We start from the raw sequence: 14,798 nt of genomic DNA, 5'->3' as shown, positions 1-14,798 counted from the left end.
GGCAATTATGCTAGAACCTGCACTGGATTGGTCCCCCCTTCCTCCCCCAAGTATCCTTATATCACCTTGTAAAGTCGTCATGTGATATACTCTATTGAGCCCTGTTCAGGAAGAGACTTTCGTAGTAATTTTCAGTAGCTGCAAGACCTAACTGCAAAAAATAGCCTGATTTCAGTCATTGCATTTAGTTTCTTTAACTATACAATCCTTTATTTTTCTATGAACTGAAAAAAATCATTAAAAGTTCCTACCTCAATAAACTAAAATATGCCTTTTATTAACCAGATTTAATTTCCCAAGGTTATAGTAACTACAGATCTGCAAGAGTAGAATTTACAGTTTCAATTCTAGGGTTAATTTGAGACTATTTGTGTAAAATTGGGCAAGTTATCATTTGTGCACAAATGGACTACAATAACGAGGGCTATAGAAAAGCAGATCAGGATGACACAGAATGCCAGCATTTATTCAGAAGGTAACTGTCAATTGATATAACTTAGAAACTGTAGAAATCTACAGAACAGAGATCTGTTATAAGCCTTGATTAACTAGATCTGAAAAGTGAAGACAGATACTGTTAGGCAATATAGCATAACACAAAAAGAGGCTGTTTAGGAAACATGCAGTTGTAGAGTTGCATGCTCAACATCTGCAGCCCTTTGCACAGAAAGATGCATCAGCTTTCCTAAGTGTTTATCTTAAAACCAATATATTTTTTTGCAAAGCCTCTGAAAAACAACATATTCTTGAGATGCTACTTCACTGTTAGTTCCAAATGTCTGCAAGGCCACATATAGGAGGACCTGAGTTATTTCAAATTTTGCCTCTTGTGGTTTAACCTGGCAGGCAGCGAAACACCACACAGCCGCTCGCTCATTCCCCACCCACAGTGGGATGGGGGAGAGAATAAAAAAAAAAAAAAAGTAAAATTCATGGATTGAGATAAAGACAGTTTAATAGAACAGAAAAGGAAGGGAATAATAATAATAATAATAATAATAATAATAATAATAATAATAATAATAGAATATAAAAAAAAATGCACAATGTAATTGCTCACCACCCACCAACCAATGCTCAGCCAGTTCCCGAGCAGCGGTCGCCACCCCCCAGCCAACTCCCCCAGTTTATATACTGAGCATGATGTCATATGGTATGGAATACCCCGTTGGCCAGTTTGGGTCAGCTGTCCTGGCTGTGCCCCCTCACAGCTTCTTGTGCACCTGGCACAGCATGGGAAGCTGAAAAGTCCTTGACTAGGGTAAACACTACTTAGCAACAACTACAACATCAGTGTGTTATCAACATTATTCTCATCCTAAATCCAAAACACAGCACTATACCAGCTACTAGGAAGAAAATTAACTCTATCCCAGCCGAAACCAGGACACCTCTACAGAACACAACAAAATACTAAAGTAAATTGAGAATAGTTAAAGCAATCTAAGCAATTAACATAAAAGAGAAGTCACATATAAAAATATGATTTTTAAAGTTAAAAGGACTGATAAACATCTTTACTTTTTCTATTACCTGAATTTGCATCTTATTTAAGCAGCTGAAAAAAACCCTCCAGAATGCAAACCTTGGCATCACTTGCCATAAAACCGAAAAACAACTCTAACTGTGAGCAGTTAAAGCAGAAATTTTTGTCTTTTATTCATATTTCACACTCTGACCAAATGTACACTTTATTAAAAAAAAAAAAAAAAGTCAAACCTATCCAACAAGAAGAGTTTGCTGATATGAAAAAAGCTTATCATAAAACATTAGTATGTCTTCCCTCCAAGTAAGAGTACTGGTGCTTTGTTTTGTTTTAAAGTAAACATGTAGGTCACGCTATTGGTGAAAGGCTTCTAGGCGTATTCTGTTTGGATCTTGTGGATGTCTCAGGGCAATTCCATATCGCAGCAGCAGCTCAATATAAGGTGGCCAAAATGAGTCATTGATTGTTAAATAAGGTTCATGTGGTGTGCTCATTAATTTTTTTATAAGAATCTGGAAGATCAAAAGGATGAGATTTAGAAAATGAACAAAACAGCTAGATTTTGATCTACTTTAGCCAAATTTGTACAAATTATTGTAATAAGAGACAGTTATATTGCCTACGTAAGAAATACAAGGCTACAGGAGAAATACAAGACCTGTTCAAGGTAGAAGTAAAATGAAGAACTTCCAGTTAACTTCATTACATCTTTTTTGATGTAAAAATTAGAACCAGAATTCTCCTTTTATCCAGACTAAGTTTTTCACCATCTGTCAAAAATTCTTAGTGTATTTTAGGTAGTGTCTAAAAAAATCTGAACATAAAGATGGTAAAATCCTTATATAATTAATCTTTAAATCAATATCTGTCAATTTGGGATTAAAAGCATTAAATAAAGAGGGAAAGCTAGATTTTTTGGAAAACACTTGTCTCAAAACCGTAGTGACTTACTACCAACAAATAGTCTTTCTCCCTCACTCTTTCAGATTTTAGCAGAGAAGAATGTCCATTTTACAATTTTTCTAAATTTCATCTCACTAATAAACTAAAAAAAATAATCTGTCATCTTAGATTGGAAAGAATTATTTTTAGTTTGCACCTATCAAAAGTTAAACATCGCAGTCATAGTTTACAACTTCACTACTTTTGCACATCAAATCTTTTTGCTCATCTCAAATGGATTATCCAAATTCTTAATATCACTTCTTGTTTGGGCATGACAAGCACCTTACAACAATTCACCTCCTCTTGATACTTCCTTACTTCTCCTTCCTTCCTTATCTAAATATAGTATTAGTTAGTGGAATTAAAAATAAAGATCAGTTTTGACATTCTTTTTCTGTTCTTGGAGACCATGTTTATGTCCTCATAATATTGCTCACGGGGAATACTGCAGACATACCTACAGATTATTTAATATTACCCATCTTATGGTGCTCTCTCTATTCATCCCAGATACTTCATCTTTCTACTCAGAGCTTCTAAATATTCTAGCTTTCCCAATTTCAGTAAGTACAAAATATTCTGCCTGCCTCTCTACTGCTAAAGAAAACCTCATCAAAATCCTCATTACCAGACTTTATTCTTTTTTTCACCTATTGCTATTTTCTAAAAATACTGCTCTTCCTTTTTTCAGAACATTCCAAAGAACTGTTTCAGTTTATGTCTGTTATACTTATCTGCCCCAATTCTGAATATTTACTCCAAACACATTATTTTAGATGAACTGTTACTTTTCTGACATCTGATATTCCAAAATAGCCTTTATGGCTATAACTTTACATACATTTGTATTGCAAACATTCTTTCAAATCTTAAACTAGTTCACTAAATTCTCAACAGATAGGAATAATCCTCAAACTGTTTAAAAGGAAAAGAATGACTACATTTTTAAAAAAGAAATACAGCTCATTACTAAAATAAAAAGTAGTATAATAAAAATTCTGAGGTTTGCATGAGAAAAGAGTTTACTGCTTGCTGTGGTATCTTATGCTAATTTAATGAAGTAGGTACTGATATACCTATGTAATATAAATATATACATATAGCTTATCAAAGTGGATTTATTGAAAATGTACACTTTCATTATTTAAAAAGTAAACACACGGGTATTGAGGAGACATGGTTAGGAACATATGCATTGGTTGTAATTCTGGGAATGAATTACATTTGTACAGCAGCAAATCCTAAATCTGTAATTACAATGCAAAGATGACTTCGCATTTGTCTCTAAGAAACTATTATCTGTACCTAAGAAAACAGTTTTGAAATTTAACAGGCACTTGAAGCTAGAACCAAGTTGCTCAACAAAAAAACCCCAAAACATAAAACAAAGATAAGGGTCATTCACAGTTTACACCAAGATAGTTAAAATTAAAAATAAGTCTGAATTTCTGGAACTAGTATGTTCTTCCAAATGGAAATCAGACATTACTTGGATGTGTTCACATTTTGAGGAGATTAATATTATTAAAAAAAAAAAACCACAAAGGGCAATTATAAAGCATTAAAAAAGCTTCAAAATTTTAATTCCATAGGAAATATGGCTATTTTAAATTCTGATCTGTTTTCAAGCTCTGCCTAATTTGGCATTAATAGGCACGCTGAGATACTTGAAACATGTAAAATGATTTTGATGATGCAAGTACAGATTCAGTGTCTGGGCTTTAAAGTACAACAATGTCACAGTGACTAGATCGTAGCATCTTAATACCAGAAAGTTGTTATTCATCAAGTTTTCCCTCAGGAAAAAAAACTTCCTCCCCTTCCCCCCCAGAAGGTCTTACACATAGATGCTTACAACTGTCTGAAGAGTGAGGATGGAGGAGGAATAGGAAATTTCACTTCAAAGTGAAGGAACAATGCTAGTGAAAAGATTTTTAATGCTCCTTCAAAATTATGCTTTGCAATTCAAAATCATAAATTGCACCGTGATTAAAAATACACACTGAGATATGTTGGCATACTTATAAAATTGATTAGAAATACATGTATCAGATTCATTAATTTCCTCATATGAGAAGATAATCCAGTTAATACAAGAGACTACACATTAACTGGTCCTTTGATAACTTTTTGTATTACATTTCAGAAATACTTTATTGAAACAGTACAAAATATAGCATGAAATGGAACACTTATTTTTTTTGTTAAGCATAGCATGTCTCCCCTAATATGAGCCACTAAGGCTCATAAAACTTCTTTAAAATAATTATAAAATTAAGAAATAAGGGATAATAATTCTCCAGCTCAAACTGAAGATTTAGTTATCTAAATTATTGCCACATCTCTCGTAAAAATTTGGGGTTTTAATTTGATAGGAATTAAAATAGAAATCTGACATAACATTCTTAAACATTCTACTTTTCATTTAACTATCTTAAGTGTATCTTATTAATATATTGTGATCAGATCTGATTATTAGAAAATCCCCCAAATCTCTACATAACAAAGCCATCTTACCTCTAAAATTTCATGCAGTGTTATCAGTTGTACAGCTGGCTCTTCAGAAGAATTCTGCAAGGATAACCACCCCCCAGCCATATTAACAGAAAACCAAAACTAAAAATATTCAGGAAAAAGTCTTAACTGACAAAGAAAAATAATCACACAATTATTTGATTGCATAGTACACAACAGATGAAGACTTTTACTTACATTCAGTCATGACACAAATACAAGGTAGGTTTTAAACATTCATCCACCAGTTCAATATCATAAACTTTAAATGTAACATTTTTTGAATTAATTATTAGTTAAGAAGATTAATCTTAAGTGATTATAGTATATCTACCTGGGTTTACATTTAAATAAAACCAAGTACATAATATTTATAAATGTTGTACAGTGCAAAACATTCTGTGAATATGATCTGTTAGGAAAAATAATAATGTTTTTCTTGGACTTCAGAGAATGTTTACAATGAGCTGCAAAGTTGACACAGCTCAAGACTTCAGTTCATAGTACCTTAATATTTTTTCATTATTTGCCAATGAATATTTGTTTACTCTTACCCTGACTTTAATTAAAAAAATTGGCCAAGTTTAAGAAATAGAATCATAAAAAGTTAGAAGAAAAAAAAAAGTCCTTGATAAAACATCATTTGTACAGCAATCCATTAGAAAATTACTTGTTTTCATTTGCAGCAAGCAAATCAAGCCATTTGCCTATAAATTGATATGGATTCCTTAGGCAGCAATGCTAACAAAACTGCTTGTGCTGTTGCATGGTGAACCTGCTTCTTTTATTTTTCAATTTTATCAGTTTTCCCCATCTACTTCATGTTCAACAAAATAAAGGAGATAACACAGCATTGGTGGCTGGTGGCTGCTTATTCAACACTGCTGTTGAATGTGTTGACTTAAGTCCTAAGACACTAACAGATGTGCAGCACCTTACACAAACTCCACTTCTGGAACAGAAGAGGAATACAGGCAATAAAGAAGAATTCATGAAAGGCAAATTCTGGCTCCTTTTTCCATCACAGTTCTTAATATTCTCACCTTCAGAAAAGAGGACATACTGCCTGCTCCATGGAAACCTTGCAAACCATGATGGAGCTAGGGCTCAATAATGCAAAACTTTGTGCCTTTATCTTGATACTAGGCTGAGGAAATAGAATCTACGCTAAGAAGCTGCAAAAGCTTCCTTGGAGCAATCATGAAGATACTTCGTAGCCTTGACTGTTGCATTTCTCTACCCAAAAATATTACTTTGTAACTTAGGTAGTGGGTTCAATATTCATATTTCAAAGTTGAAATTAGGTTATGACTTCAGTAATTACTAAAAGTGATCGACAAAGAATAAAAACCTAAGGATATTAGTGTAAAGAGGTTTGCACTCTCACAGAACTAGCAAACTTAATTTGCTAGGTCTATAATATACATTTTGTATACTGTTTTATAAAATTATATTACTTACATATTTTAAGTGTCACCAATATAATAGCACCTCTAAATAATACTTATAAAGTCACTTTTAAGCAGGATGCTCAGCATTTATTTATTTAACCTGAAAGGCACCTTTCATCTCCCTTCCACGAGATAGATTTGCATAAAGAATATTCCTCAACAAATGAATTTTCATATTTCTTATGTTGAAAAAATGTGTCTTTTTTTATCTGAGATAAAAAAGTATCTCAGTATTGGGGCCAATTTTGTTAAACAGCTTTATCAATGATCTGGATGAGGGGATCGAGTGCTCCCTCAGTAAGTTTGCAGACGACACCAAGTTGGGCGGGAGTGTTGATCTGCTCGAGGGTAGGAAGGCTCTGCAGAGGGACCTGGACAGGCTGGATCGATGGGACGAGGCCAACTGTATGAGGTTCAACAAGGCCAAGTGCCGGGTCCTGCACTTCGGCCACAACAACCCCAGGCAACGCTACAGGCTTGGGGAAGAGTGGCTGGAAAGTTGCCCAGAGGAAAAGGACCTGGGGGTGCTGGTTGACAGCCGGCTGAACATGAGCCGGCAGTGTGCCCAGGTGGCCAAGGCGGCCAACAGCATCCTGGCCTGTATCAGAAATAGTGTGGCCAGCAGGAGTAGGGAGGTGATCGTGCCCCTGTACTCGGCCCTGGTGAGGCCGCACCTCGAATACTGTGTTCCGTTTTGGGCCCCTCACTACAAGAAGGACATGGAGGTGGTGGAGCGCGTCCAAAGAAGGGCAACGAAGCTGGTGAAGGGTCTAGAGAACAAGTCCTATGAGGAGCAGCTGAGGGAACTGGGACTGTTTAGTCTGGAGAAAAGGAGGCTGAGGGGAGACCTTATCACTCTCTACAACTACCTGAAAGGAGGTTGTAGCGAGGTGGGTGTCGGTCTCTTTTCCCAAGTACCAAGTGATAGGATGAGAGGAAATAGCCTCAATTTGCACCAGGGGAGGTTTAGATTGGATATTAGGAAAAATTTCTTCACCGAAAGGGTTGTCAAGCCTTGGAACAGGCTGCCCAGGGAAGTGGTTGAGTCACCATCCCTGGAAGTATTTAAAAGACATGTAGACTGTGGCACTTAGGGACATGCTTTAGTGGTGGACTCGATGATCTTAAGTACTGAGGCACTAGAACAAACTCCAATAGAAAGAGTAGTAACAAAAATAATTAGTTTTAAAATGGAGCTCAATGATAGTATTAAAGAAATTATGTGGTTGTCTGCAATAACAGGGAACCGGATTCAAGAAATCCTTTCTATTTCTGTGTTCTTAAGTGTGTCTGAAATACAAATCAACCCCCACTTTTTTTGTAGCTATTTTGTAACTATTCTTTCAAATGGTAATGTAGACTTTGAATTTATTATGCAAAATACTCCCTGACTGCCTGTTTTCCCTAAAGTTTTAAGATAATTTTTGGCCGAGTTTGCCTGAAGAGAAACTGATGGTTAACATTCTAAACTACACTGTAATTATAAACACTTGTCCTTATTATTGTTCCAAAAACATTGTCAGACAATTAAAATTTGCTTTGCCAAGGAAAATATGAATCCACTTGCCTAGTCCAGTAAAAAAAAAAAAAAGAAAGAAAAAAAAAGCGGAACAATTTGGAGTGAACCCCTCACTATTTCCAAATTTGGCACAGCTTGCAGTTCAGTAAGAAATACAATACATTGCTATGCATCTTATTTGGTAAAGGATATATGCATTAAAAAAGAAAATATCCAGCTGGGAACAGCCTTAAATAATATAAACCAACTTGAAAAATATCAATTAAACATAAAGGATCAGCTGTAAGAACTATAGTTATTTCAAAATATAACTGAAGATTGTATGCTAGTGACTTTAAAAAGATATTATGCGTAATTAAATAAAAATTGAACATTCCAAATTTAATAGTTAATAAGAAAGTCTTACCTTTTTCTTTTTAGCACTTCCACCTTTCTGTGGAAGGGGAAAATGTTCTTCTAGGAATTCACCCAAAGCATTCACGAGTTCTTCCTTATACGCCCTTAGTTTCAACATTTTATTTTTCAGTTCTTGAAAGGCTCTAGTATCCAAAGCAATAGTAAAAACATAGCAATAGAATATGAAATCCAAGAAAATAATTAAAAAGTTGTTCTTAAGTAAAAAATCCCTTATTTTCTTTTGTTATAAGTTCAACATCTTGAATCACAGGATATAAGCAATATTTTCCATGTTTCAAATATGCATTACTGAGTAGTTATTTCATCTATTTAACAAAACAAGTAGTATGTTTTTAAGAGTTTGTTTGCTCAGTTGCTCTTGTTGATATTTAAATTCTTCAATATAAAAAAAACCCCTCAACACTATAGAAATACCTTTTTTCAGAAAATCGTACAACTTGTTTTTTCATCTCTTCTTCAATTCCATTAAGAGCATCTAGTATCTGCTCCTGTTCCTCATGCCACTGCTGTTCTCTTTGAAACATGAGAAGTAGGAAATGGCACAACAGATAAATAGAGTTTTCCTGGACAGTCAAAAAAATAAGGTGTGGTAAAAAAAGTTTACAGCATTCATAAGTCCAAATTATCATATTACCTTTTCAGGTCTTCTTCAATTTTTTTATTCTTGGACTGAACTGTTGACAGCACCATTTCGAGATCGTTCTTTACTTTCTGCAACTATAAAAAAGCAAAAATGAACCTACAGTTTGCAGAGTCTGGAAGAACTCAACAAAATATTTGCAGATTTCCACAGAACTCTAGATCTAAGAATACTGACTCTTCTGTGTAACATATAATGTTATGTTATTTTATATAAAGTATGAAATGCAATATATAAAGTTTTAATAATAAAATGCAATAAATAAAGTTTTCTTTTTGTTTAAAAAAAAATCATTCATTACAACCAGGAAATTTTAATAATTATAATACAAGGGAAGAAAAACATTAGAACAACAACAGTGCCTGAAGAAACATACACAATATCTTAGCAGTAGTCCACCACAGGAGTAGTCATAGGAAAATGTAGCAATTGTATATACTTTTTTCATTTTTTTAACAAAAGTTTATCATCTCAATGAAGAGACTTACCTCTTCTTTTCCTAATGCTACCAGTACACCTGGATTGGTAGAAATTACTGAAAAATAAAATTAATTGGGTTTTTTGCATTGTATGATGTAGACTTGTTTATACTGAAAATCAGTCTGGCTAGAGAGAAACTTGTGTAGCCTCTAAAAAACTAGCTTGGCTATCAGCAGCAGTTAAACTACATTTTGTGGTGTCCTGCTGGGCTAATCTACTGTTACTTTTCAGCAAATTAAATTAGACTGAAAAAAGTGTGATGTTAATGCTTCTGCGTTTTTTTTTTGTACCTGAGCTAGTTCAGGTACATAATATTGAAATGTGAAGTACAGTCATATTTCAAGATAAGCAAGCCTGATTTTTCAGTGGAAGGGATTCCATCAACATTACCAACATGGGCAATCAAATTCCTCCAGTGTTCCAATTCCTTGTAAAACAGCCTCCCAACTGCTTGATCAGGATTGTAAAATCTATCAGATTTAAACAACTTACAAAGCAAGGCATGATCCTTACTGTTCACAAGAACAGCAACATGCAGGGAGACAAAAGGCCCAGCAAGGCTAATATCCTAACTCCAACCCTGAGCAACAGCAGTACTTAAGGGCAAGTATGGTACTATTCAAGGATGTGGTAACATTTCCCCAGAACGCTTCTGCAAAACGCAGTGATTTATGGCTCATGGATTTTCTGAATAAAAAGTGAATTGTTGTATTTAATAGCCTTCAATGGACTCTGATCAATTCTCAATTCCATGTCAACTTGCAGCATCTGGATAAATGTATGACTTTTTCAAAAGTGAAACATTTGAATCTCTCTATTAACAGGAGAAATGAAAGCTACTGTAAGAGATTTAAATCTTAATATGACAGGGATATTTTTTGTCCAAGCTTGGGCTTCAAATCTCTAATTTTAACAAAAAATAATTATTCCAATAAAAGGTTTTCCTTTAACAAAAAGGAAAAACCTTAACCCTCTCATAAAAACATTAAATGTCTCCTAAATACAATACAGTTGATTTCATAAATTTATAAAAGTACTTTTTTTGATAAAGTAATTTTATAGCTTTAAATCTCCACAAATTTTGAAATTAGTAGTTTTAAAAGCAGTGTTTGTTCAGAGATGAAAATCAGCAAAACTACTGAGTTCAAAAAGCATTAAATTACATGTCGCAATAAAATCCCTTTTACTTAGAGAATTACTGTCTCTAAATCTTGACACAAAATTTGAGTAGAGTGCTCCCAAATTAAGCTTATGTTTAAGAGCTGTGGGAGGTAGCGGTCTGTATTATTATTAGAGCAAATTTTTTTTAATGACACAAATATCCTACATACACATGATAAAATTCATTGGTGTGCTTTTATTCAGATTCACTGGCATATTTGAAGAAACCCATACAACTCTTCCCCCCACCCCCTGTAATTATCGTGAGCCCTCACTATCTGGAATTCTCAGTTTCCACTATTGGTTTCTAACACTTCATTGTTAAATACCTCATCCTGAGTATGTGATTCCCATTCAATAGTATTGCAGATTGTATGAGTATCAGAATAGGAAGCCACATCTTCCCAGGAAAGAAATCACTAACCCTAATTTAGTGAAGGGACAGTGCAGATCATAAAACACTGGAACAACACATTTATGGCAGCTGCTTTTAAAAAAAGCAGTTAAAGCTTTTTCAGATATGAATCACTACACTTGCAAAAATCAAATGTCACAAACAGAATTGCCTAGTGATACATAGTACAATTACTAAAGCAAAATACTACCAGATGCTAGGAATGTAAAAGCAACTACTATGCACGTATATACAGAAACTCCTATTAAAATAAGAAGAATTTGGCAGAATACTGATATTTTTGCAAAGAAAAACAGAAATTATGCAGAGCCCCCAACTGTTTTATACAGTTTAAGATATGGTTGCTTCCACTTCTTAATTTTGCAAAGGTAAAAGTTAAATTCTATTTATATGAGCCAAATGCTTATTAAAAAGTTTTAATTTAGCTGATTTAGCAGCTCTAGAGCTAAAGAAATAGTACCAGAAATTGAGAAAGAACAAGAGACTAAAGTAAAAGCTTTGTAAAAATAAAATTTGCATTGTGGATTCAAGCCTGTTTGCCAATATTGTGCCCAAAGAAACATAGAACTGCCAAGTTATAACCTCTGAAAATAAGGTTTAAAATTGAAATGCTGACAGGACCTCATTTATAAGAAATGAACTGGCCATTACTAAAATCAGAAACCAAACTAACAAGACAGCCTGACATTCATGCTCTATTAGTAAATTGTATGAAATTAGTATTTCTGCTATTCCTATTTAGGTTCATTCAGACATTCTACAATAGGTAGAAAGAAGCCAAAATGGACACAGAAGATGTAAACACAGTAGACTCTTCATTTTCATACAAGCACTATAACTCTATTCAAATTCTTAGCAGCAATTTCTTTTTCCTTCCCTCAGAAAGATAGCCAAAAAGGCAAAGCTTTGACTGCAAAATGATATTATTTGCATTATAATACACATAGATCATTTCTCTAGTATAAAATTAAGATTTCTAATAATGAATCTTATGACCTGGGAACAAGTAAGAATGGTTGAGCGAAGCAATTCAGCAAGTCAATAAAAATAGGTCAAGTCCCAAGAATATTTTTAAGCAAATAGCTCAAAGTTTAAAATAATTACATATTTTAGTAAGGAAACCTAACACTTCCAGGTATTTTACCCAGATAAAAACTGTAAGTGCTTTCAATTCATTTGCTTTAAGACAGCAGCTTATTCATGAATAGCAGCCAAGAACAAGTATTTCCCAAATTCATTCAATGTCATACTCTTGGTCTACATACCTCTAAGAAGCAGTTGAGGCTGATCATTCTTAGAGACAGGCTTACAAAGCACATGAACTATGAATTTATTCTAATAAAGCAACAATATCTATTTATAAGAAAGAAGAAATATTTTTTCCAGCTCCTATTACTTGATCACGATATGCAACAAGTACATGAACTTGGAAAGAAACTGAAGAAGTGACTTCAATGTTCATCTGAAAATGCATTCCAATTTGGCCAAATGACAAAGTATTGGAAATCACCATTTGCTGTCTACAACACATTTCTGTCATTTTGAAAAGACTAAAACAAACAAGCCTCTTCTGGCATAGAAATATTCAAATGAGTCAATGTATCCATTTAAAGATTAACTAATAAGTTTTACCGGGTTGAAAGATGCCAATGAGTCCTTGACAGGAGACATAACAGTGAATGCTACCAGAATACTAATGATAGTGCAGTGTAAACTGTTTTAGGAGTCTCCAAATGGGACATCTGAAAGACCAGATCACTTTACTCACACTTAGATTCTGAATGGTTTTATTTTATCAGTGTCTAGCCACATCAGCCTTGCAACAAGAATGAAATCAGTTAGCACTGATGCTTATGTACAGAAGGCATTTTGAAGAACTGAGGAATTTATACCTTTTGACTGATAATGCCTAACAACTATAAAAGCTACCACTTGTCTCAGTGGTTTGTGTTTCTTGGGATCAATAAGTGATCTGGATTCCTGTGCTGTTAAAATGAACTAAAGTGTCTTTTACCACTTTTTCTTGACCTGAAATCTTGACCCCTGTTAAATCCAAGCTAGATATTTTATTAGAGTGTAGTGGGCTTACCACTAAAGGTTTATTTCAAAGTTTCAGCTAGTACGTTATAATACAAAACACTTCTGTGAAATATTAATAATAATAAAAAAAATTTCAAAGGAGGTATGGTTAAAAATATGTCTGAGTAAATTATTGTTAGTTTATTAGCAATACTTGCAAAGACAGAAAATATATCAGCTTCTTAAAAGACAAAATAAAGACAAAATTCTTTGCCAAAGTAGTACTGTCCTAAAAAGGAAGTACAAATAAAAGAAGGAGAAGAAACAAGCACAGAAAGGAAAAAAAAAAAAACACTGAAGGAGGGTAACAGCATAATGAACTTTTTTTTGGGGCAAAACATTTTAGGAGATGTGCTAACAGTTCTTTTCTGACTGATGAATAGTGATACAAATTATGCATTTATTTGTCCAGAATCATAATATTAAGTTAAAATAGAATTCACTTGCAATTCTAAATTCACTTAGAACTAAAGTGCTAAAAGGATATAGAAATGAAATGTACATGCTATTGTGGGAAATATTTAATTTTAAGTAGTTACAGTATAATAATACAAATTAGCAGACATTCAATATATACACAGTTTAAGATGCCTAGATGAAAGGGACTTTGCAGAAGTTTATATGCGTATACCTTACATGTAAGCAGTTACTTACTTTCAGGACTTCTTTTTTGCCATTGATTATACTCCGCTGTTAAAGCTTTCACTCGCATCATTAACAAGGAAAGCTGTATAACAAGAAAAGAAGCATCTTTTGAAGCGTGCCGAGTTGCAATGGAGTAAAATGAGACAGAACGGGATAGAAATTCAATTATTAAGTTTACACAAAATGAAAGAGCACCTATCGCAAAAGACCACTTATTTCTTTAAAGGATTCAAAAAGCCACTTGCAGGAATCAAGAAACATTTTCATTCTTTTTTTTCAAAAGGGGGAAATCAGAAGTAGTTAGAGTTGGAATTTTCCCCCTAATTTCCTTTGCAATATCAGACAATTACCACAACTGAAGATGAGCCACTAGAAGCAATGACAATACTTCACATCCTCGCTCCTCCTTAGATGCATGGTTGATACACATTTAAGGTTAAATGGACTGTGATAGATATGTGTGATGACTAAACAAAAGATTGTCTTCCAAAAAAACAGTAGTCAAATATATCTTCTATCAAAACCACATCTGTGGACTCAACAAAAATCCTTTAGAACTACTGTTCTAGCTCACTGTAATCACTGAAAATATAGAAACAATTAGACAAAACATCAGTTCAGGGAAGTTTATGAAGAAAAACCCAAACTAAATGACTGTAGATTTTAAAAAGTGTACTTATTTTAACATCTTACTATGTTCTAGAGAAACAATATATTCATTATTACTATTCCACTTCCTGAAATTGGGGACTGCACCTATAATTTTTCTTCAAATACATTATATATTACATATAGATATCATATTACAAGTAATCTGATAAGAAATTAAGCATACATTTAAATACAAAAGGTACTGCTGATATGGTCAAGCATTCCATAAAAGGCACTGCAGACTGCATTTGGCTTTTCATCAACTAAAAAAAAATTTAAGAGAAAAATGTGCTAAGAATCATCAGCCAAGCTCTCATAATAAAAATTTCAAGAATTGAAAACTTAAGTTTGGCTTTTCACTACTCAAAATAACTTTGTAAAGTGCATCTTTAAAA

General features: G+C 33.6%; 1 protein-coding gene and 2 long non-coding RNA genes across 6 annotated transcripts in view; 1 reads left to right on the top strand and 2 right to left on the bottom strand.

The window, feature by feature from the left end:
* Window positions 1–14,798, top strand: part of LOC142074738 (uncharacterized) — a 181,939-nt gene that overhangs the window by 923 nt on the left and 166,218 nt on the right. The window lies entirely within an intron of this gene.
* LOC142074739 (uncharacterized) overlaps window positions 1–14,798 on the bottom strand; it is a 450,900-nt gene that overhangs the window by 399,434 nt on the left and 36,668 nt on the right. The window lies entirely within an intron of this gene.
* Window positions 1,539–14,798, bottom strand: part of LOC142074735 (centromere protein K-like) — a 30,798-nt gene continuing 17,538 nt past the window's right edge. For 3 of the 4 annotated variants that reach the window (XM_075135594.1, XM_075135596.1, XM_075135595.1), the window contains 6 exons: window positions 13,762–13,834; window positions 9,461–9,507; window positions 8,747–8,895; window positions 8,322–8,454; window positions 4,949–5,002; window positions 1,539–1,998 (listed from right to left, as the gene is read on the bottom strand). In XM_075135594.1, the coding sequence (XP_074991695.1) occupies window positions 1,840–1,998; window positions 4,949–5,002; window positions 8,322–8,454; window positions 8,747–8,895; window positions 9,461–9,507; window positions 13,762–13,834 (615 nt within the window). In that variant the 3' untranslated portion in view covers window positions 1,539–1,839. Of the gene's footprint in view, window positions 1,999–4,948; window positions 5,003–8,321; window positions 8,455–8,746; window positions 8,896–8,966; window positions 9,050–9,460; window positions 9,508–13,761; window positions 13,835–14,798 lie in introns of all 4 variants that reach the window. The other variant, XM_075135597.1, reaches the window with a different exon arrangement.

This window comes from Calonectris borealis, chromosome W (assembly GCF_964195595.1).
Source record: "Calonectris borealis chromosome W, bCalBor7.hap1.2, whole genome shotgun sequence".
Taxonomy (NCBI): domain Eukaryota; kingdom Metazoa; phylum Chordata; class Aves; order Procellariiformes; family Procellariidae; genus Calonectris; species Calonectris borealis.
The sequence above is the reverse complement of the archived record's forward strand: the minus strand, read 5'-3'. Positions and strand labels throughout refer to the sequence as shown.